At 43.1% G+C, this 24,527-nt stretch overlaps 1 protein-coding gene across 6 annotated transcripts in view; it reads right to left on the bottom strand.

Annotated features, from left to right (window-relative positions):
* The window catches only part of IQSEC1 (IQ motif and Sec7 domain ArfGEF 1), a 141,314-nt gene that overhangs the window by 41,576 nt on the left and 75,211 nt on the right, over positions 1-24,527 (bottom strand). For 3 of the 6 annotated variants that reach the window (XM_071418852.1, XM_071418853.1, XM_071418854.1), the window contains exon 2: positions 140-419. Coding sequence is in view for 4 of the 6 variants with exons in the window: in XM_071418854.1 (XP_071274955.1) it covers positions 140-419 (280 nt within the window). In the remaining 2 variants the exon portion in view is untranslated. Of the gene's footprint in view, positions 1-139; positions 420-16,650; positions 16,749-24,527 lie in introns of those variants that run through there. The other 3 variants (XM_071418855.1, XM_071418857.1, XM_071418856.1) reach the window with 3 other exon arrangements.

Below are 24,527 nucleotides of genomic sequence, written 5' to 3'. Positions count from 1 at the left end.
TCTCTAGGAGGGAGACAAAGAATACACATTTCTCAAGCAGGGGACAAAGAATAACAGAGTTAAAAGTCCCAAGTGAAGTGATGCTAGAAAAGACTTCTCCCAATACACAGACACAAACGAGGTACCAGAGCTCAAATACCTGCTTATCCTGTAGGTCTGAAGAGAGTTCATAGCTCTCGGAAAGCGATCGGGACCGTTTGATGGCCTCCTCCTCGGCCTGTTTGCGCAGGATGGAGGTGGAGTGCTGCAGCTTGGGCCGGCGGGCTCGCTGCTGGCCCGGCGCGATGGAGTAGAGCCCGTAGGGGTGCTCGTAGTGCTCGGGGCTCAGGGCGGAGCTGTGCGTTATAGGGCCCTGCGGGTAGCCGGACGGGCTATCCAGGGACGTGCCGGTCTCGCTGCTGGGAGCCTCCCCCTCAACGCTGCACAACAAAAGAGAGACAGCAAAAGCCTCGGGTGAGCCCAGCACACCGAAATTCTCCCCAGCAAACAGCACGGTTCTGCTTTAGTTTCATTTTGGGTAGGCATCCAGCAAATTTTGCTGTTCGCATGCAGGTGTTACAAGTAATGTGGCTTTCATGACAAGCACCTCAGTTTTTGCTGCAGTTTTTGCTGTACTTTTTGCAAGTCTCAATCTGTCAAGCCTGTGACATCTTTAGAGCATGAGTCAAATAGGGGAATGGAGGTTTCAAGCATTATTTAACTTTATACACTAATTACTAATAACATCCTGAGTAAGTCACTCAGGAGCTACTCTGTAAAATGCATGAAAACTTCTAATTTCTTATAAGACTGCTTATTTCCAAGCTTCTCCATTCAAAATGACAGATGCTTATTTATGTCTTTCTTTGCTTTGACCAATTAAAGCAATATTTTCTTACCCATATATTACAATTTGACATAAAAGGATTACTTTCATGGAGATAGGGATTTAATGGATCTTGAGAGCTATGTTTCTAAAAACCAAAGTCGGGAAAAAGTACTTCCAACTCCAATGATACAATAATCTCATTTATTTCCCTGCTAGTGAAAGACTGCTCCCATGGGATACTTTTGGTAGGTTTTGGAGTAAAAGCATCCCAAGGGATGGTGTTTCTAGCTAATGAAAGCAACATGGTTTCAGATGAAGAAAGCTCAATAGCACCCATCTAGCAAAGAGACTACTTTGTTTTCACACTAACGCTGTTATTGCTAAGGAATAAAGGAAAGGAAAAACACCTTTTCTATTCAAAGGGTTGCACACAATAGGAAACATTGTAAAACCAAGCCCTAGGTGTATTCTGAAGTACTGATGACTAACAGCAATTTGTATTTGGGTTGTATTTGCAGGAGGACACGCTCACATTGCAATACACGCACTTTCACTCTCCATCTTTTAATGTTTCACAGCACTACTCACTGTCTGTCTCATCCAGTGTACACAGAGCATTGACAGAAAAACGATTTATTTTTTTTTTAATTCCTGAAAAGACTCAGCAAACACTTCACACATGCACCAATACAAGCAGCTCTTCCCTACCTTTTGTTTTAGGAACGGTACATCCAAACTCCAAAGAAGTAAAACTCCACATTCCCACCACACCCTGTATTTTTTTCCTTCGTTCATCTGTACTTAAAAACCAAAGCCCTCCTGTTGTCTCTCAGCTGTCCCTTCAAAAACTACAGAGCAATTTCTGAAAGAATGTTCTCCACTCACTGAAGAGCTGAGGGTTAACCCCGGCCAAACTCTCCCAGCTTGAACAGTTTGTACTTTTTAAAGGGAAGGAGAACTAAAAAAGCCCCTTAGATTTCTTAAAATGCTTCTATAAACATGTAAAACTGAAAGCAAGTCCTCTCTCTTTGCCCATCAAAATATGACTCCAACCAAAAGGTATTTTCAAACATACTTAACCCAAGCTGGAAATATTTGCAGTGTGCACACATTGCTTTTTCCAAAAAGGAAGCTGACAGGAAACTAATCCCTTTCCCTCCGTGATACAGCTGGCTTTCAACTTAAAAATGATAAACTATCCAGAGTTCTGCCGGTGACATTGAAACTGTGTAACCACCCGCTAAAAACAAACAGGTCATTTTCTCTGAAGCATCCATTAAAGACAAGGGATGATACTGAGCTGCTCCACGTTCTCTTTTAAACACTGACATTCCTTCCTCTGTTCTGCCAGCTGTGAGCTGTGCTATTTTGGACATCACATCCTAGCTGCCAGTTTATTTGTAAGTACTTTCCATACAAGCATGGCAAATTTGTTTTTAACAGGAAGGCTGGAATTATCTTCTTCAGTTCTGTTGACGTTTTCTGCCTTCCTCACCCTTGCATTGTGAACTATTTAATATCCCTTCCATGCTGATTATAACCTCCTGCTGACATTTTAATAACGCTACCTTCGATGGATCCCTTAACCTTTTCCTCAACAAAAAGGGCACTGCCCTAATCACAAGAAGTTGGAAGGATATCTGCCCAGAGTTCTGACTAAAGTGAAGGGTTCCTTCTTAATTTTTAGTTTGCCTTTTGTACTTTCTCAGGTATAAATGTGATGCTTGACTGACTGTAATGCTCAATCTCATTTGGCTCATGGGCCCATTCCCTGCCACCTGACCTTTGAAGCATGGAAGTAATTACATTTACAACAGGCACAACAAGAGCCCTTCCAAGCAAACACACGTGCACAGGCTTTAAGGCTTTCCCCCATTCAGTTCTTCCCGGCCTCCCAGGAGCAGCTGAAGCTCCATATGAATTATTTCATTAAAGTGAAACTTTACTGGCAAAGAAAAGCAGCTTGCTTTCTACTTTTTCTACTTTACATATGTTTGGAGAAGAAAAACATGTCAACAAATATGACTTGTGTGAAGCTGCAAGGATGGCAAGCTGGCTTGCTGCACTGAGGGAGCAGCACAGAGCCGGCAGCAGGGCCCGCTGAGCCAACTCCCAGCAGGCCTGGGTCACTGCAGGCTATCAAACACACAGCACCCATCTGTCACAAGGGTGCAAGGGCACTTTGGGGATCTCCAGATGTGCCAGCCTGACCTCAGTGCTGGGCAGCTCACAGAGCAGGACAACCTGGAGATCGGGTCTGGCCAGCCTGGGGCTGGGAAAGGCAGGTCCTGCCTGACCGACCTGCTCTCCTCCTGTGACAAGGTGACCTGCTTTGGTGGTGAGGACAGGCTGGATGTCACCTGCTGGGACCTCAGCAAAGCCTCTGGCACTGCTCCTCCCAGCCTTCTCCTGGAGAAACTGGCTGCTCTGCACAGCTGCTCTGTTCCCTGGCTGGGACAGTTTGAAATCCGTGTGGATGTGGCACCTGGGGACATGGGGCAGGGGTGGCCTTGGCACTGCTGGGGAATGGCTGGACTCAGTGGCTGGGAGGGCTTCTCCAACCCAACAATTCTGTAACACACACTCAGAACATGAGCCAGTCGTTGCAGGGTTACAGGGCTGGTTTTTATCTGTGCACTTACTAAAACTGCCAACACACAAAAATGTCAAGGGCTCTGCTCCAGGCTTGCAGTGAGAAGCAGGAGAAGTCTCCCAGGACTGAGGGAGAAGCTGAGACACCTCTGCAGCCCTGCTTCACCTCCACAGCCTGCACACACTGCCCCTCTCTGATGGGGGAGGCATTAAGTATATTAAGCACACTACAAAAATGGACAATGTAATACTGTTAATTACTATTACTTATGCTTTTACTATATATACATGCATATATATTATATTAAAGAAATGTTAATTAAAATTCCTAACTGGAATTAGGAACTGCTTCTTAATAAAGGTCTCCAATTTGAGGCATCTGCCACCTACCAGATATGTCCAGTACAATTACTGATAATTTCATTGTTTTTTAAAAAAAAATCTAGTGGATTAATTTGGTTTATCTCCCTGCAATGTGCAACTGCATATTACTAGTGAGCCCAGCAATCTGTTGAATATTCTAATTGTGTATTATTAGGAGAATGCAAAGCAGCTGAAATTAACCTATAAGTCCAACTGTTTTATTGCACTCCTGTTTCAGCAGAAAATAGACTTTCATTATCTGCCAAGCCAGAAAAAGTGAAAGGTTGCTTGCAACCTTTACAAAGAAGCAGAGAATGGAACAGCTGAAGAATGAAAATGAAATATTTAAAAATAATTAGTAATATTAATATGACTTTGCATGAACAAAAATTTAAAATAGAGCATTGAAAAACTTTATACAACTAAATAACTTTTTGAAACAGTTGCCAGCACTGACTGAATCAGCATTTTGTCAGAAACTGAAAATTTCTTCCTGCATAAGCCTCAGCTTATAATACTGTTAAAAAAGTCCAGGCTGACAAAACGGGGAGGAAAAGGTCCTGATTTTCCAGTCATTTCCCACAATTCAGGGATGAGTTGCTTTCAACTACCTAATAAGAAGAAGCTCTGTCTCCTCTCTCCCTCTCCAGTTGTGTGGTTAGCCATGACCAAAGCAAAACATTTCCTCTCCAGGCATTTTAGCAGCACAAGCCTGGCAGGTCTTTTCTTCCCTGGCCCTCATTTTACACTTTCAATTATTACTTCTAATCACAAAGGCTGTAATTAGCACCAGTACCTTAAATCCACTACCATATTTTAAAACAATAACATATTATTCAGGATGTTTGACTATCTACTGTCATTCTTTATTTTTCATTTTTATATTCACACCTTCCTTTGCCTTCAAATCTTGCCAACTATTAGCAAAGCAAAGGGGAAAAAAAGTACAATAAAGAAAAAACTTTGAAAATAAGAGAACTTCAACATTTGAGCTTAAAATGGAAACCTTAAAAAAGACCTGAATTAAAAAGACCTGAATTCCAGAAAGGAGCAAACCCCAAGCTTTTCCATGAGTATCTGTTCCACTGACTAATGGCCAAATGACCAGAGGAGCTGCTGGTTTGGATACAGAGGCACAAGAATTTATCTGCCAGAGAATTTATACTGTGAAAGACAGACATTTGATAGCAGAAAAGCAGAAAGTCCCTTTCCTCCTGAGGCCCAGAACTTTAGAACTACGTGCCTATAAAAAGGAAGTGTATAACAATAACAGCACATGCCAGCAATGATTCAGTGCTGCCTCTCAGCCCAGAACCCCCCCAGTTTACAAGCAGTCAAGTGTCCCTGTGCATTTTTAGAACTAAAATATGAAGATAATGGGAACATATGCTTACAGAAATCACCCAAATGTTCAAACTGGTTTGCTGCAGATTTAGTTTGGAACAAAGAAATGAAACATGTTTCTAAATAATGCAAATGCCAAACCCAAACTGCATGCAACATTCTAAAATAGAAGAAGATCCTCCCAGCAGAACAGAGCAAATGCTTGAGAAGCTGTTTTACAATGAGCATTCTCTGAAATCAGAATTATTTTCATCACTCTTTCAGAATGGACTTTCAACAGTGTAATATAAAGACATGAAATTGAAAACAGGCCCTAACAACTGGATAGTACACACATGAGAGCCAATCAGCATTATATTAATCCTGTTAAAAAAATTGTTTTGGACACAAAGAGAAGTATGACAATATAATAAGTTTGTGCTGTTACATCTTTAAAGATTTTTCCATAGCATTTCAGATCCTTAGAAGCATGAACACATGGGTACACTGAATAAATTTCTTTTCTTCTACATTGTGGAAAGGCAGCATGAGTATTACAAATACAGCAACAAAAGCATGCCCAGCCTAAAATTCTAGTCAGCACAAGGTGAGAAAGCCACTCAGCTTGGCCATGACAATGCAAGGGCTCTGTTCTTTGGGAAGCAGGGAGGTTTTAGAGCAGGGCTGTGGTAGAGCAGCAGTAAAACTCCAGGTAGTCAGCACAGCCTGAATGCAAATTGAGATTAATGAAGATTGATACTTTATTTTATTTGTTGCAACAGTGAAGCATTTGCATGAGTGGTTCTTCATGAAATTCCTCAGCCAAATCATCCTTCTCTCACTTGCCTGCTTTTCTCTGTATCCATATAATTTATCTCCCTCTTCAAGAAAAATGCAATGTAAAGGTGGTTCCCTTGAAGTCACACCTACTCACAACACAATTCAGCAAACTCATCTTCTTCTTTTGTTCCAGAAACTTTTCTGCCCATAAACACCAACATATCCACAGCTGAAGTATCCAGATACCTTCTTGGGACTCTGCCTTAGGATTTATGAGATGGATTTAAATGCAAACCACAGAGTGAAGCTTTTTGCATTAAAATCTCATTTCATAAACATCATTTCCAGTAAAACTTCTGCCTCACTCAAAAATAAATATTCTGTATAAACAGGTCCAAATGCCCAGGGAGGAAGAATTGCTACGCATCTGTTTTACACCAACCATCTTTTCAAATGTGGAGGTTAAAACCAGTCAAACTGTGATCTTAGCTCCTAATTATAGATTTCCACTTGAAATAGACCCAAATTCTCTACCTAGCCCGGAGAATGCAGACCAGAAGTCGCCCCTGGAACCAAGTGGGTAACAGAGAGAAGCAGGATGGCAGCTGCTGCAGCAGCTGGTGTGGCCAGGCACTTCCAGCATGACGGCTGAAACAAACCACTCAAATAGCAAAAATGTTTAGGCCAAATGTGGCCATTCCACATAGGAACAAACCTCTCCAAAAGTCAATGTCTTGCATATAACTTTGCCTTTACAAGTGCAATGAAGCCCTGGTTTGAATGTGTAATTTGAAGTGACAATTGCAAGCAGAACTCTGCTCTCCAGAGCTGTGCCTCCCCACACAACTGCACCTCACAGAGCACTCCTTTGGCTCAGGGTACACCCCTCTGCTCCAAAGCTGCCTCGTGCTTCAGTACCTGTGCTGCTCTCTGCCATAAACGAGGAGTGCATTTAATTAAAGCCCTGATCTGTACACTGTATTGTCTCCAATTACCCCACCAAACGTTCTCCATTCATTCTCAAAATGCAGAACTCGCCATATGTACTTCACACAAGCCATGGTTGAGCATTTTCTCCACCCCCAATACAAAATTCCCCATTGGAGTGAGAACATTTGAGCAGAAGTTTATTATTAATGTAGTTTGAACTAGAACCTAGTCCTTATTGCCATGGTTTGTGCTGTCTAGTAAACAGAAGTCAATTCTATTAAGAACTTACACAAATCCCTGAATTCAATAAGCACAATAGCATTAACAAACCAATCTAGCTTCAAATACACCCTGCCAAGAGTTCAAAGCCATTAGGATGGACAACAGCATCCACAGGCAGTGACAAAAGCTTTGATCCAGGAGAGAAATATTGACCAATGTGTTTTACTTCCAATGCACTCTCAATTCAGCTGTTTCTGTTCAAAACAAATGAAACCTTTGAATGCACATCAAAGTAATGTCCCAGGTAATTCATCTGACTGAACTTAAATATCATTGCAAGAAAAATCCAGACACCATTTGCATGTGTCTCAGAAGCAAACCCTAACAAAGCAGTCACTTATTCTGTAATATTCTGTGGTGAGAGTGCCAATAAGAGCAGCCTGAGTCAAACAGATTGAGAGCCATTGAGGGAGGGCAGAGCTCCACAGGCAGGCACCCCTGAGTGCCTTGCAAACCTGCAGCTGCTCCCTGCTCCGAGCCCTGATTCCCAAAGCACACACAACCCCAGCGCCCCTCCTCTGGCCACTGCTGAGCTGTAATTCTCACTAAGTAACCCCATACAAGGCATTCACAAAAATACTTTTAGAAAAAGGGCATTTTGACCCACACTCTTAGATGCCATCAGCAGCAGCAGCAGAGAGCAGAGTGAAAGATGAGAGGTTATTTTCTCCCCACTGAAGCAGAATGCAGGAATGAATGCAGTGTATCTTCTGACATGGAGGTGGACAGCAGCGAGATGGAAATAGAGCCAAACAACCCACCCATTTTAGGCAATAACACAACAGGGTTAAGAACTAAGAATATCCCTTTGGGAAAAGCTTACTGAGACTATCTTCAGCTTCCAAGAGCACAAGGAAGGTTAACCAGCTCTCAGATCACTTTGTCAAACAGTTGCAGCATATTGGCCATCAGACACAAGAACGTACAGAAGGATCCACCCACCCAACCCTCCCCAGTACCTTTCAGTGTCTCATGAACCTCCCTGCTGAAGGCAAAGCTGTATTTTATTGTCATTATTTAGCAAGAGTAACAAGTGGACTGGCAGCACCAGGAGAACCTGGGTACAGCTTACAAATGTTCACTTCTATGTCAGGTGAAGTCAGCCAGCATCACTCGCTGCCAATCTGTGTTAATCATCACCCAGCGTGTGTTTATCCAGCAACAACTCTTTAAAAATTGATATTATCAAAAGATGACTATGGGGTGATCATTTGAGGCTTGTGCCTCAAACCAGCCCAAGTTTTGGTATTTTTTTTTATGGCCAGTTCTTCTTCTTGATGTGTCAGCATGAAATACATTAACATCTGAAAATGTCCTGTATGCTTCAAAAGGATGCTTTGTTTCTTACATGGACTAAAGCTAACAATTTTAATGTAACTGTGGTGTCTGTGGGATGGTTCACTTAACAAAATCTGTGAAGGTTTGCCTCCCACTGCAGACTTTGTCCTGTCCCTGCTATGCAAACTTTTACACAACATAAGTTTGAAAAATTTGTGGAGTTTCTCAATACAGCTGTAGTAGAATTTGACCTCAACTATTTACAAGTTATTTAGATACACCATTCAGCAGCAGAAATCCTCTTAATTTAGCAAACTCACACTATATATGACATGTACTGAAGATAGCAAGATATTAGCACACATTCCACTGTCTATATGACATGCCCTGCAGACACTGCTAAGTTTAAAAAGGAAGATTTAGTGTCTGCAGCTGAAAAACCCTGATTTGCACACACAGCTGAAGCAGCATTTGATACAATGCAAGAATCCTTGGTGTCCTGTGCCAGCCATCCTCCTCTTTCACCTCTTCAGCTGTTGTGTCAAGCCTGTCCCAGGAAGGGCTGAGAGAACAGCTCTGCTGCTGGGCACTCAGGTTCTGTCAGAGACCAGCACTGATTTCCTCTTCCCAATCAGGTCTTGGTGGATAAAACTCTTCTTTCCCTTCTGCAGTCCCATGTAGGATAGAAACATGAACTACTTTGAAGATGCTTAACAAAATCCTGTTCAATGAGCCAATGTTTCAGGCCCAGAAATGTCATACCTGGAACGTTCTAGTTAAATAGTTAAAACTATCTCATCTCAGATCAATTCTAAATCAAATTAATATAAATCAAATCAGTATAACAGAAATTAAATATCAATCAACTTAGATCAGATATAGATCAAATAAAGCCTAACACTTGGCTCATTTTAAAGGTTTGCCCCTGCACTATTTGAAATGCTTACAAGTACAACACAGAACCAAGCACTAGGAACAACTTTGGAGCAGACCAGTCTTTCCTAGTTTGTGAGGAAAGTAAGAAGCAGCATAAACAAAGAGCATGCAGAAAGTCCATGCAGCAGAAATGACAACAAAACCATCTTTCTGCACTGGACATGGATTGAGGAAAGTCTCAGAGCACTGACAACTGTGCTCATTTAGACCATATTTTAACTCTTGTGGCAAATAAATGTTGTACAAAAGGACCTATTTAGAACAACCAAAGGATTTCCTTTCAATGACTTATATATATTTACTATATATTGTTACTATCTAATGAGTTGTGCTTTCAAACATTGGCACAGATGAATATGAGATACTTTACTGTCTCTCTAGGATTTAAGAAAAAGTTGGTCAAAATCATCTTCTTTTAAAATCAGAAAGGGACTGTTCAACTTCTAGTGGTTGGCTGACTTCCCTCTATAGTTACAGGTAAAACTCAAAAACTTACAGAGTAACATATTTTAAACAGCCAATCCAAAAGGAGGATGGGCTGTTACAAGTCTGATCAGAGAAACCTCTCACTGATCTAAATGAATCTGAAAGTATATATAATATAAAAGTCCCACTCCATTTTAATCATTGCACAAACCCTCCACTTTGCCAACTTTGCTGTGCCAAGTCTCAAAAAATAAAAACCAACCCAAAAAGAGAATGAAACCCTACCAGTTTTCTCTAAGGGAAAACAATGTAATTTTGAAATGTTGAAGTGCAAATGGGCATGGGAAACTCTCAGGTAGGAAAGAAAAGGATGAGAACACAGCACTTGTTCCTGCTCCCAGGGAAGCTCAGGGTGTTGATACCCAGGCAGTGAGAGCAGGAACTGGCCTTGAGCACTCTGCCCACAGCAGGAGAGGGGTGTTGTAACTCACTGGAACAGGAGCACTGCTCACCTCTCTGTAATCACAAGCATCCTCATAAAAGGGAGATTTTATCCTCTGCTGCACACCCAAGGTTTTTATCAGAGTGTACAGAACATAGTGTTTAAGGAAACCAAATAATAAGAGATTTTTTTGTTGGAAGTATAGGGCTTGGTGGAAAAGACAGTGTTGTAGATGATCCTTAGGTTCAAGGCAATGTGTTCAAACAGAAGGTTTTGCAGACACACTCAAAGATACCACACATAAATCTTCAGTCTTGTAGCAATGAGACCTCAGAAGATTGCTCATAACCTCTAAATCAGCTAAAGAGCTGACAGATGCTTTTTCTCATTCACAAACTTCCTTCCTTTTACATTTCCTCCCCATTATGCTGAGTCTGTACATTTTACAGCTCTTTCTCTGTCAGAGAGGAATTAACTGTAGGCTTTCAATAGAACTTCTGACTCACCTCACTGATGACAGAGTAACACAGGTAGCAACTCCTGCCTTGGAAATCTTTTACTGCACACACAGAGAAGAGGAGCAGTTTCTGGGCTGTGCAGGCCATGCTGCAGCTTCCTCTGGGTGCAGCTCAGCTGCCCAGCACTGCTGGCTCCCAGAACCACCCACACCCTGCACTGCCTTTAGCTCAGAGCTGGACTGAGGGTCCCTGTGGGCCCCCCAGCTCAGGAATATTCTGGGACAGTGTCTGTGATGGGGATGCAGCTTGGCTTAGCTGGGGCTGCACGTGAGGCTGCTCAACCACAACGGAGTCTAAAATACACAACTTGGGTAACTCTTGGTCATCTGTAGGCTCTTCATCACAGCAAAGTTCACAGATCTTTCCACAATGGAAAAATGTCTTTTAGGACAGGGGTAGAAGCCCAGTTCCTGAAAACAAGGGTCACCACTTTGTGAAATGAAAATGTGATATCGTGCAAAGACAGATTTTGAAAATTGCAACCAAAGACAGTGAGAAATGGTTTTGTGTAACACACTGCACTGTGGTAGGAAAACCTGGAATACCTTTCTTCTAGGCTAACCTAATCAGAAACAGCTTAATGACTTAACAACACATAAAGAATCCAAGTTTGCATCACGTTGTCATCATTTGGGACAAGTTCCATTAAGTCCAGGTAATCCTCTGTTTTCTCTCACTTCACAAGGCATTAATGACTAGTATTAAAAGGAAACTATCAGCTGTAAAGTCCCATTCTCTCATCTAAGAGAATTAAAATCAGCTCCTTCTTCAGTTTCTACTGATGCTCAATATCACTGGTATCTTCTAAACAAGACTCAGAGAATAAAATACAAGAAAAGAAAATATAAACAATAATAATGAACTTCCTTTCATGAATCCAAGAACAGCTGACATTATCTAACATTTAACACCTTGTGAAAAGGTCACCTTGAAGCACAAGAATCACCCCAGACATCTCTGGAATGGAAATTCAGCAGCCAATTCACAGCACATTACTATAATGAAGAACCACACAGAAATAAAAATAATTTTATTCCTGATTGAGAACAGAGAGTGATGTTAGATTGAGAGAAAACCTATTCTTAGGCTGCAACATGAGCAGAAGGTTGGGGATTTCTGCAGGCCTGCTCTCTGTACTCAGATCCCTGGAGCTGCAGCTGGCTCAGGAGCACTGCTGTCCCCTTGTTTGAAGGATGACTTCCTGAGCACAGCCCCCAAACGAGGAGGGAAACCCAGTCTGTGGTGCTGTTGTTAAAGGCAGGACAGCTTCCCACTAAATCATCCATTCCTCCCCATGGGTGCACCCCAGGAATTCAGTGCAGGCCTGTCCCAGCCCCACCATGACAATGGAATGATCTCTGCTGTAACCACTCCCACTGCAGGTCACCAAAAAGCATCACTGCACTCAGTTAAACCCAGAGCAGGGTCCTGCTGCCGTTTCCAGCTCTCTGTGTGACCTGAGATGGAGCTGGGCCCATTCTGCTGTAAAGCTGGGGAGTGAAAATTCAATTAAAAACAAACTGTGAATGCTCCTGTAGTGCAGAGTCAGGGCTGGCTGCAAACATTCCCTGTGACAGAAAACCCTTCAGCTTTGCATCCTCGCTGCCTTTGCCTTGTGTGAGGATGACTGGAAAGGTCATGGATATATTAACAAACAGAAGGAAGTTGGTTTTCTTTTTCTGTGCTCATGACACATCCTTCCTTCTTAATCTGGTGAGTTTTTTGGGCCACTGCAATTTTTTGGACTAAATAATACAAGCATCCCTCAAAACAAGCTTAGGACTCTTTTTCTATGGCCATGCCCTGTATGTAGCCACTGATGTAAAAGCAAGTCAGATCATAGCTGTGGCATTTGGTTTGTGCTTGCACAGCAGAAGGCAACTGGGAATTGTGTCCTTTGTTTATAAGCACAAGTTTAACTGGGATGACACTGAACTACTGAAAGAATCTCATTAACAGATAGAATACATCAATTTCCTGTACTAAAGGCTATCAAAGCCATCATTCTAATTTTCTGCTTCTCTCACAGGGACTAAAGGGTTTGATTTTTTTTTATCATACCAAAGCTTGTCTTTTTTACTTTATTTTTATTAAAGACATCTCTACAGTTATTTCATGAGAACATTTCTAGTCTTTTGTCTATTGTAAGGAAGCAAGAGGATTTATTTAGTTAAATTTGCATTCCCCTTTAACGTAATACTGGGGCTTTGTGCTACAGTGGATTAAAGCAGCATCTGTTCTTCTCTGGAAACCTGGAGTCAAATCACAGCAGTGCAGTGAAGTTGCCATCTCTGTCTGTACCCTAAGTGGAACCTAAATAAAATTCAAATGGATTCCCAGAAGACACGAGAAGGGCTATGTAAGTAAAATATTTTTGATTAATAAGTCTTGCTAAAAAAGTCCATGATCAGTAACTGGTTTTGCATAACAAAGACTCATGAATTAAACAAAGCCTGTATTTACATAATTTTGACATAAAATGGCAATATACAAGATACTAAAAGTGAACTTTTAGCCCCAAACACAGGCTGATTCTGCTCTTGTAACTACACAGCCTTCCGAGGCAACAGAAATAAAGCAGCAAACTCAGGAATATAAATTTGGCTTGTGGCCTGTACCCTGTTTAAATACAAATGACATCTAAACAAAGCATGGTTCACAAAAGCAATGCACCAACACACTTTCCCCCCTAACTCATGAGCCACCTCCTCATAATTCCAGTTGCTCTGTGGATCAGGCAATATCTGGGTTAGGGGCACATCCTCACAAATTTAATGTGTAACAAACAGAGCAATCAGGGCTCCATTTTGGTTACAGTTTCTGAGGTCTCCTGCAGTTCTGTTATTAAATAAACATAAAAAGAAATAATTGATTGACAGCTGCTGTGATTCAAATATGCCCAACTCTGAAATTAATGATGAAATTACCATTGGGTCTAACAGAGGAAGAACCATATAAATGCTGAAAGAGCAAAAAAATTGCATCTTGAAAGACCTTTATGAATTATGGTAAATCCTTGCAATGAAAAGGCACAACAACCCTTGCTTGGCCATGGTGCTTCACAATTTTTTTTTAAAAATCCAATATTCAAAAATACCTTAAACCCTCCTTGGCATCTCTCAGAGTCCTGCAGGAGCTGGAAGCCTCATGGCTCACTCAGAAAGCAGCTCCTCATTTCCAGCACTTGTGTCCCAAGGTTTTTTACTGGACTTAGAACACCAGTGGTGTTAGGCACCAAGGAACACAACTGAAGTGTGTGAGCAGCTTTTAATACCCCCAGGTAATGGCATCCAGCAGCAGAGCACTGACTGCCCCTAGAGCAGCTTTCACACCCATCTCCTCCTCTGTGCTCAGGGCAGGCACAGCTTGCAGACACCCTCAGAGCAATCACCCAAGTGTGCTAATCAGCTCCACCATTGTGGGATCTGCCTCTTGGCACAGCTGGGGCCCTGAACTGACACCTTTAGACTCCAGGGAAAACAGCATCAGGATGGATGTAAAGTGTTGTTTCAGAGGAGGTGTTCCACCCAAAGACCTTGCACTGCTCTTGAGGCCCTCAAAGGCACCAAACAGCCCCAGCCTCCAAGCAATGGAGAAGTTTTCTCCTCATGAAGACCCAGCATTGGGAAAAACACTTTCTACAGCCACATGAACAGATTGTCTTGAAAGATTTTTCATTTTGCAAACATGAAATGGTCACAGGGTGAGAAAACCCATGGAAGGCCATGAAATCCTAAGAAATCACTTCCCATTTCTCCAGAGGAACACCCAGCAAAGCCGTGGTGAAGGCTCCTTCTCCAGCAGAGAATGTCTCCTTGCCCAGCAGGCACTCCCTGGATCCAGTCCCTGCAACCTTCCAATACAAGACTCTTACAGGAACAACAAATCAGAGTTACTGTTCAACTTGGTATTTGCACTTTTCAGTGCAAAAACTGAATCCTTGGGCTTCTTTGCCTGAAAGCTGCCAATTATTCCATGAAACTGAACTGCAGGTTGTTTATTAACTGCACCAGGATTCCCAGAGGGCTTCTGAAGGGGCAAAGAAGCTGAATGCTGTGCTGTTGATGCTGTTTTCACTGGTCAGCTCCAGATCTTGGATTTCAGTATCTTGAATGATAATGAATTATTTCAGATTGGTAGAAATAAAAAAAAAAAAAAAGGATGATAGATGATTTCTCATGGGACACCCGAACACTGAGCTTTAACCAAGAGAAAAAAAGCCCAGCTGACTACTTTGTAACAGTACTCTCAATATCTTTCAGGAACTAGAACAGGACATCTCAACAGCAAAACCAAACCTTGTACAAAAGTAGAAGTAAAATGGAAAATGGGTCATTTTATTCAGCATGGCTGTAGTTTTCCCAAAGCACTCGATAAATGTAATGAATTCTGTGTTTATATGAAGGATATCTGCCACAAGAATAGACACAGTTAAATACAACCATCCAAACTAAGTACTCAGCAATTCCTCTTTTAGCACATCAGGCAGAATAATCAAGTTTAACTGAAAGGAAGTGCATAGCAATGTACAAATGGAGGAAAAAAAGTCTGAAACAATGATGAATAACAACGTTACTGTGTAATAGGCAAATCTGTCACTAAAGTAACTGTTATGAATTATGTTTTTAGCAAGCCATGCAAAGGTAACATCACTTATGCAAACATTGCCAACTCCACACAGGAAACTTACATTATTCTTTTCCTTAAGGATAAAAAATGGGCTGGAGGATCATTAAATGTATGACTAAACTGTACTATGAAACACTTCTTTTTATCAAAAAATATTTTGCCTTTTTTTTTCTAGAAAAGCAACTGTTGCATTCATACATAGTTACACTGAATCCAGTCATTTCCTCCTTTTATATTTTTCCACACATGCCCACACCCAATTTAAGATGTTTTCTATCTTTAGCTAAGTTGAATATTCTTTAACAGTCAAACAGCTCAGCATTTGGCTGAATCACTTCGTGGAATGAACTTCCACAATGCATCGGAGATAAATTCATTCTGCAAGTGCACTGCAAGTGCAGGATAACTTTTTTAGTTTATCATAAATCCACACACAGCATCACACCAGAAGAAAACTCATTTGTGCCTGGAGTTTTCAGGCAGCTCATGAACAGAGCTCTGTGTTGCTGGACTTTAGACACACATTATTTTGGTAGTTAAGAACATCCTAACAATAGGGACTGTATGTGTCAACATGACAAATCCCACTCTCTGTTCCTCCTGCGTCAGTTATTCAAGTATCTGTACTTTAAAGGCCTTAGAACTAAACTATTTTTCTTTTATCTTATTTTCTGGCTGAGGGCACGAGTGGCAAATGTTGATTTACCCCTCTGAGTGTGACACAGCTTCCCATGTAGCCAGGACAAGGCCAGGTCTCCGGCCGGCCCCAGACACCGGGAACAGGCTGTACCAGAGCTCTGCAGTCCAACTCACTCTGCTTTGACACAAATCATGTGATTCCCTGCTCTCTCCCGAAAAGCGGTGTTTACACATGGGTGTCTGGAGCGGCACACGCCAGGTCAGCTCACAGCCCGCTGCCACAGCTGCCGATTTATGGCTCTGCCTGTCACCCACAGCCAGCACAGCGCAGCGGGGCCGCCTGGGACGCCGCGGTTGAGCCACGGAGATGATTTAACCCTGGGCTCCTGCAGGGCAGACAGAGCCTCCGCCTGTCCCCGCTGCCGAGCCGGGACACAGGGAACGAGCTCCCGATCGCCGCGACCCGGAGACATCCCGGGGACAGCGGGGGTGACCCCAGGGACAACCCCCGGGGACAACAGGGGTGACTCCAGGGACAATCCCCAGGGACCAAAGGGTGCCCCCAGCGCCAGCAGGACCCCCCAGTCCCATCCTCCCGCACCGCCCCACAGCGAGCCCGGGCAGCGGCGGCGTTGGCGGCGCGGAGCCCTTTGTGCGGCAGCGGCGGCGCGGGGCTCACCCCCGCAGCCCTCGGCAGCGCTCACCAGCTGTCCAGCTCCAGCTCCAGCAGCGACTGGGTCCGCTCCGAGCTGCAGTGCAGGCACCACATGGCCGGGCCGGAGTGTCGGGCGGGGAGCTCCGCGCCACCATAGCCGCCCCTCGGGCCGCCCCGCCCCGCGCCCGCTCCCCTCAGCCGCCGGCGGCGGGGCAGGGAAGCGGGCAGAGCGCACGCGTGGGGGCGGGATTCCCGGGAAAAGCGCGGCTCCGAGGGTCCCGTCACTCCAGCAGCCCTCACACCCCTCACCCTGCCCGGGGGCTTCTCGGTGCGGCTCCAGCGGGGACGGTTCTACAAGAGCTCCCCTCACTCCAGCAGCCCTCAGACTCCTCACCGTGCCCCGGGGCCCCTCGGGCGGGCTCCAGCGGGCACTGTTCTCCAAGGCTCCCCTCACCGTGCCCGGGGGTCTCTCGGTGCGGCTCCAGCGGGCACGGTTCTCCAAAACTCCCCTCACACCAGCCGCCCTCACACCCCTCACCGTGGCCGGGGATGCCTCGGGCCGGGTCCGGCGGGCACCGAACGGTGCCCGCCGGAGCCCGGCCCGAAGGACCCCCGGCCCCCCGACAACAAAATCGCAATACCCTTCCCACAGCTTCATACCCTATAATAACACAACAAAGCTCCGCTGGCCAAGCTCTGTAGTTTGGGGAAACTTTAGTCAGGAACTGAAAGCGTCGCTCTTGCGAACCGGGTGCGAGGAGGAGCAAAGATGTGCATACGACACATCGCGTATTGCTACATCCCATGAGGCTGATCACGTCTTTCAAGGTGGTGAAAAGAATCGAGGGAATTTTAGTTAAACCCCCTTAAACATTTGGATGGAGTGTGCGTTTTTGCATAGTTTCCTAAGGAAGCGTTAGGCATAGATTCCAATAAGCCTGGGTTTAACTAGCTCTCAGTGAAACTCAAACACGTTAAGGAAGGACACACCTACACCGGCTGTTTTCATAGGAATGTCACGGCAAGACTCTAACCAGAGACTATTTACGCTGCAGTGCCTGCTTTCAACATCTAATGATTATCCAGACAGCCTCTTCCCCGAATGTCTGGGATCCACAACAATCCCACGTTTTTCTGGTCCTGACTCAATGCCTTCTGCATCAAGCTTCGTCTCTTCTTGTAAACAGAGACAAATCCAAAGCAGACACAGAGTTCCCAAAAGTCAACTTCTCCTTCGGAAACCAGTTTCCATTTAGGAACCAAGTGCAGACAGTTTTAGCGTGGGCTGTGAAGGGAGGAGACACTGGAAAGTGCGGCTGGAAAGCTCTGACCTCCAAAGCAGTCACAGAATTTTCTGAAGAATGTGCTTTTCTGAAGCCACTTCAAACACAATCTTCCTTCCACAGATACGATCACGCTAGATCAGCAAATAACCAAGCAATACAAACACATCCCATTCCAAACACTGCATGGATAGTTGTTACAGATGGCTTTCCCCCCATCAATGTCAAGCATCCAGAATTCTCAATTTAGTTTTGACCATTCAGGTACAAAGTTTTTGTTAAGTCATTTTTTGCTTGAATATGTTGTTCAAATTTAATGTAGAGATTGAATGCCCAAATCATCTACACATTTAAGATCTTGCATGTATTCCAACAGGGAGAATTAAACACAGAAAAACAAATTCTTGCTGCACTACGCAGACAACATTGTGGTTTCTGAGTCGAGGCAGCCTGTTGCAGTTATTTTTGGAGGGATTTTTTGTGAATGTTTCAACATTCCAAAAGCATTTTAATTCAACCCTAATCAATAGTGTACATTCAATTTTCCCTCAGGTAACAATAACTGTAATCCACACTGCACAATCCACCCTGTCTCAAGCGGTGATTTAGCAGAGATCTCTAAGTCTATGACTTCTTAGGACAATTTTTGGTGGCACATAGCTAAGTTTCTTTGCCATCCTGATGACAGAGGTGCTGAACACACAGAGCTGATGTTTCAGGCTCCAGAAAACAGGGGCAGGAGAGGCTTTTCTACCACCACAGAGCCAAACATGGGCTTCTACAGCACTTCATTGATCTGCACTTTGCATAGGAAGCTTTGGCAGAACCAGTAGGATGTATGTTCTCTGTTGTCCTCCTGCTGCTATTTTGACACTGAGCTAGTGTTAGAGTTGCCACTAAGATATTGTGGAAATTTGTAGTGCAGTGTAAGCAGATCAAAAAGTGACTTTTCACGTCCTGCTATCCTTATTTCTGGCAATTTGTTGGAGCACAACTAACAGCACAACATAAAGTGATCTTTGCTCCGTTAGATCAACTTGACTTAAGCACAAATGAAGGAACTGGGAAATCTCTCTGAAGAGGAAGTAAACAAAGATTTTAAAGTGTGATTTTACACTTTCCAGACCAGCCCAGAAGTTTGAGGGGAATAATTGTGAAGCAAGTGGGCTGGCTGACCTCAGGAAGAGCTTACTGTGACAAGCAGCTCACTCATTGCAGCTGTTGCTTCATTCACTTTGGACCACTGCAGTTTCCAGCCAGTTGCCCAACAAACAACACTCTCAAACTACAATATCTCAGCAGTGAATGACTCCCTCAGACCATTCAAGCCTCCCTGCTAAAGCTAAACCTATTTCATTTCTAATACAGAAATAGAATTAAACCTTAGATTAAACGCAACACTGAAATTTTGGTTTATCCAGTAATTTACATAAATCACTGCTATTTAATGTGTTAATGGCTAAAACAAAGTTTGTAAACCCCCAGAGTGCAACAAACTCAATTTGTAATTATGAGCACACAGCAATTTGTACAATATGCCATCTAAATCCACAGTAATTATGACCCTGCTTAAAGGGTAATTCCCACTTTAATCACATTTAATACACCATTATTTCCAAGATCTGAGAAGGCTGAAAAATAAGCATTTGTTTTGCATTTTGCTTGAATAAAAGCAAAGGGTTACACAGGCAAAAAAAAAAAACCCAGAAGAAACTGCTAGGGAGTAGTTTTCTTCCTGCAGAGTATAAATACAGCCATGCAGCATTGTACAGCAAACTGCATATACAGGTCAAAATACCTGTTATTCCTCTCACAGTGGGATTTAAGGGATATTAATGAAAAAAATATGCTAACCCATGTGGATCCTCCACGTCCTGCCTCCCATGGTGAATTCTCTGTTTCTCATGCTCTCCCTCCACCCATGCTTTACCTGTACACCTAATGTAAACCTAAATAAAATAAGCATTCAGTAAAAAAGATTGGGATAGATCAGTTTCAAGGATGTACAGCACAATCCTTTTTCACATTATTCTCTTCTGGTGCACAGTGAGAATTATCAGTGAACAGTAATCAATCCTCTAACCATATAAAACATCATAATGTTCCCACATGACCTGGAATGACATGGGAATTCTCAAGTATGCCAGGGAATTCTTCAAAAGCTAACATGCTCCTGTACTCATTCCAGTTTTGTGTCCCCCCTAAGTGGATTTATCTCTTCTCATACACATTTCTGCATTTTCCATGGCTCTGTACTAGATGATTTCATTTTTTAATGCGAACACACAAAAATCAGCATAAAAACAATAACTACAACTTCATTTCTTAAACTGAACTTATAAAGCCTTTAAACAAACACATCTGGGAAAAGGCTTTATGCTGTCAGTTGCTACGGAGAAGGCAAAACAATGAATCTTTGTAGTCTTTTTTGCTCTCCAAAGAACAAATCCTAAGTCTATTTAAGGCAAAGGAAATCTTCACTGGTTTCAAGTGTTTGGAGACCCCAAAGTGGTGATTTCTTCCCATGTATCTCAAAGCCCCTCACCTTTTCAAAACCTAAACAAGTTTATTGCTGTGTGAATGATGGGAATACTGAAGCATAATGATTATAAACCATAGCAGAGGAAAATTAGAGTAACTTCTCTCAGTTGCCTTGCAGATCAGTGGGAGAGCTAAAGTGAAACACATCTATCTATGTGCTCTGCTTCTTTATCCCCTCCCACAAAACAAGATGCTGCACTCTGCAGAGGGAGGAAATATCAGTCTATGTTGTTGGCCCTCAAAAGAAACCTTGCCAGAGAAAGGCTGTGCTCTCCAGCAAAGCCTCTCCATACCCTGGCTAGAGGATTTGGATAAGAGCAGCAATTTTGGAACAAAGAAGGAAATTCCACATGATAACAAGGTTTCAAAATGCTAAGATACACTGATTTACCAAGGCTGAAGCATGCAAACCAGGCAACCCTGCAAACTACAGCAAGTTATGAAGCACATATACAAAATCACAGTGCTGAGAGAAACAATGCCTAAAGAGGCTTAGACTGCAGTCAAACCATTTGACCAGAGCCAGGATTCCTGACTGAAAATTCCCTGCTGTCACTACTCTGACCTGGTTTTGTCTCTCAGAGTCAGTAGTTGATCCTACAAACCCTCATTTGTGCTAGAAGCTATTGTAAACTGTATTAGTGGTGCACTATAACACTGCCTGACTATTTACATCCACAGCAACAACACTGGGGAAAGTAACATTAGGCAGAGCTTTTTGAACATGATTTAGGTTTGTCTCTCAGACAGCTCTGAAATGCTGCTCACGTTGCTTCTGAGCTGATGTGTTCATCCTCTGGCCCTGCCTCTGCTCCCCATAGTGCAGCTCACAGCAAGACACAGTTTGGTTTTCCACAAAATCAATCCATTACTAGATAACTGCATTTCATTATAACACTATCAAGAGATTTAAAATTTCTCTTAACAAATCCACAGGCACGTGAAACTTTTTTTTTTTTTTTTTTTTTTTACAAATACCACATACCTCCCTTTGAAAAGAATTTAGCAGAAGCCTTTCTGCAGCTGTCACTGTTGCTGCCACTCACTCACCCCAGCAGTGAAACGATACCTGAGGAGCAGAAGCTGCCAGAAAGGTCAGTCAGCACTGAGGGGCAGTTCTTCAAGAGGAAATATTTCTTTTTCATAAATCCATGCACAGAAGGAGAGTGGATGCTTGGAAATCCCCCAAAGGCAGTACAGGGGCTGACAAGGAGCTAGAGAGCCCCCTGAGAAAGAAGTTCATCTGGAAGCCAAGAAAGCCACTCTGCTCACCAGAAATTGTAGATGGAATGAAAGGGAAAGGGAAATCTCTGTTCTGAACGATTCTATGATTTGTGGGGCAATAAAGGCAGGACTCTGTACCAGGAATAAAAGGTGATTGCAATTATAGCTCTGCTGATACCATTATGTGTATAAAACTCCTTTGTTCCTTCCAATGAAATATGTACAGGGGTGACTCCTTCATTCTCCTCACGTGGAGTGGCACTTTCTCTGTGGAATCCAGAGTTCCCAGAGCCCAGGACACACCCAAGCATTTGCAGCACCAGGTCACAGGGCTCCTCTGGCTGCGTGTTTGGTGCCACTGCTGAGCAAGGGTGGTGGGCACCCATGGGGGTCAGGATGGGGAAACTCAGGAAGTAGGGACCATGTCCTGCTGCCCTAAACCAGCAGACCTCACAGAGGGAAAGCTGGAACCATGGACTCCTCCTTCCAGAATGTTACTTAGCCTTAATAAAAGTCTGAAAAAGTAATTGTTACTGAATAAAATACCTTGCAATGCATTTGGACAGAAAACACACATTGAGATGACACAAATAATGCAGGGGGCTAATACTCTTTGGGTTAATGCTCTTGAGTTGTGTAAACCAAGTGAACCCAAGTCATCCTTTAAAACTATTCCATACCAGAGGTTCCTCAGAGCTTTCTCTTTTTTCCTGCTTTCATTCATGGCAGTAATAATGTATTTTCTGCAAGAAGCATTTCTTTGGGATTAATGGCAGCCGAGATTAAACATTGCCTAGTTATGCTTCATGTCATCAACATCTCAAAAGCTCTCCATCCCCAAGAAAAGCACAATTATGTTTACTTGATATTTAATGTTTTGGGGTTTTTTCCAGTTTGAACAATTCATACATTTACTGAGATGAGTGAGCTTCAGTGCACACACTAAAATCAAGCAGAAAGACACATGACTGATTTTAACATTTTTTTACTAATATTTCCTATTTCTATAAAATACAGAATTGTGTTTCTTTGAACACATATGTGAAAATAATTACAAACCCCACAGACAGGGGCTGAAAGCTTGGGAACATAATTACTATTTAGCATTCAAGTAAATACTGGAATGTTGCTACTTCAGATTCTGGACAGAACTGTCTCTCCAGCAGCATTTGTGACATCTGGCTCAGGATAATGTGCTGCTCTCAGAGATCACGTGTGCAGTTGTGCCATGCACAAGGACATATTTTCCATGAGTGCCTTTCTGCAAGCACCATTCGAAACCAAGGAATTTTTCTACTTGAAGCTCAGACTGTGTTACAGTTGTTTATTTTAATAGCAACTACCAAGTTTAAACTGTCAGTAAAATGACAAGCATCACTGCAATTCCCATATATAAATAATAATTTTTTTAAAAATTAGCAAAATCCATTTTTAAGGTAAAGAAATCACTTTTTCACTAACTGCATATTTAAACATGTGGGTAAGAAGAAGATTATAAGGGAGATCTTACTATTTACCTAATAAAGTTAGATTTAAAGGCATTTCATGGAAATATTTTCATGGTTTCTGTATTAGTTCATGGCTGTGCAGTGCAACTACTTTTAAATCCAGAAAAATATTTATTTACACTCCCATTTTGTCAAATCCATCAGCATTGAGATGCACTGTAGTACTCATATAGAAAACTTGATTAAAATGCAGGACCATTTACGGACACTTCTTTTTGGTATTGCAGATCCCTGAGCCAATCCTGCAGGCGCTTGTGCCACCACAGTGTCCCCTTGCACACAATGCAGCAGAGGCCTCTGCTGAAGCTCTCTGCAGAGTGCCAAGGGTGGTGACCATGGCAAAGCAAACCAACAAACCCACATTCCCCAGCAGTGCTCATGCAGCAAAATGAGTTCTGGGCTAAGGTTACCTCTGCAGACCCAGGTCAGGGAACAGCTGCGTGCGTGTGACACCGCTGTGCCAACAGAGCTCAGCCTCCACTCACCGACTTCAGGCCAGGGACCACGCTCAAGAACTATCAAAGCTCAATCCTAGCTGAAAGTAACAACAAATATTGACCTTTTCCGTGGTAATCTTTATAGGGAATAGAAACTGTAGTGATGTAAATCAAAACAGGAGTGGAAACAAGGACAACACACCTTGGAGAAACACCCACACCAAGGCGGAATGAAGAGCATAAAAAAAGGAGTAATTTTGTTCCTGCTTCCTGGCTGGAGCCTGGAGGGTAGCACAGCAAGTTCCAGTGCCCTCTCTATGCAACGTGCTGAAGTCTCAGAAAAAAGGCTGGGCAGCTCAGGCTGCTTTCACAGGGAGACAGGGCACCCCTGCCCATCCTGCCTGAGCTCTGGATAAAATACGGAATAAAAAAGCAATCTGGATAAAAGAGCAAAGGATCTCTCTTGCCTTAAGGGAAGGACAGAGTGGTTTCACTGAATGGCACACAGACAGGACAGCCTGATCCCCTCTCTTTTCACCTCCTCTGAAAGGGTATTTCCACACACCACCAACCACCACTTGCCCCACAAGGTGTGGGGTAAGGTACCTATACATGAACCAAAGCATATCTAAAATCACTGCCTTCAAAAGGCAAAAATGGCAAAAGAAATCCCATTTCTCACACCCAAAACAGCAGGGCTGAGACAGGACACTTCTCTGTGCCCACTGGGAGACAGAGCACCAGTGTGTGCCCACTGTTCCACTGGCTGCTCCAGCCAGCTGCCCATCCCAATCATAACCTGAAAATACACCTACTGTCCATACCTCTAAACTTGGAAAAAGAGGTGAGGTGTAAAAGGGTAGGATAACATTGCCTTATCTTTCCACCCACTGTTAAACCAGAAGGAAGAAGCAATCAGAAAACACCAACTCT

This window comes from Agelaius tricolor, unplaced genomic scaffold (assembly GCF_023055355.1).
Source record: "Agelaius tricolor isolate 1412-34295 unplaced genomic scaffold, bAgeTri1.0.p SCAF_93, whole genome shotgun sequence".
Classification (NCBI taxonomy): Eukaryota; Metazoa; Chordata; class Aves; order Passeriformes; family Icteridae; genus Agelaius; species Agelaius tricolor.
This window is presented reverse-complemented; position numbering and strand designations above follow the sequence as displayed.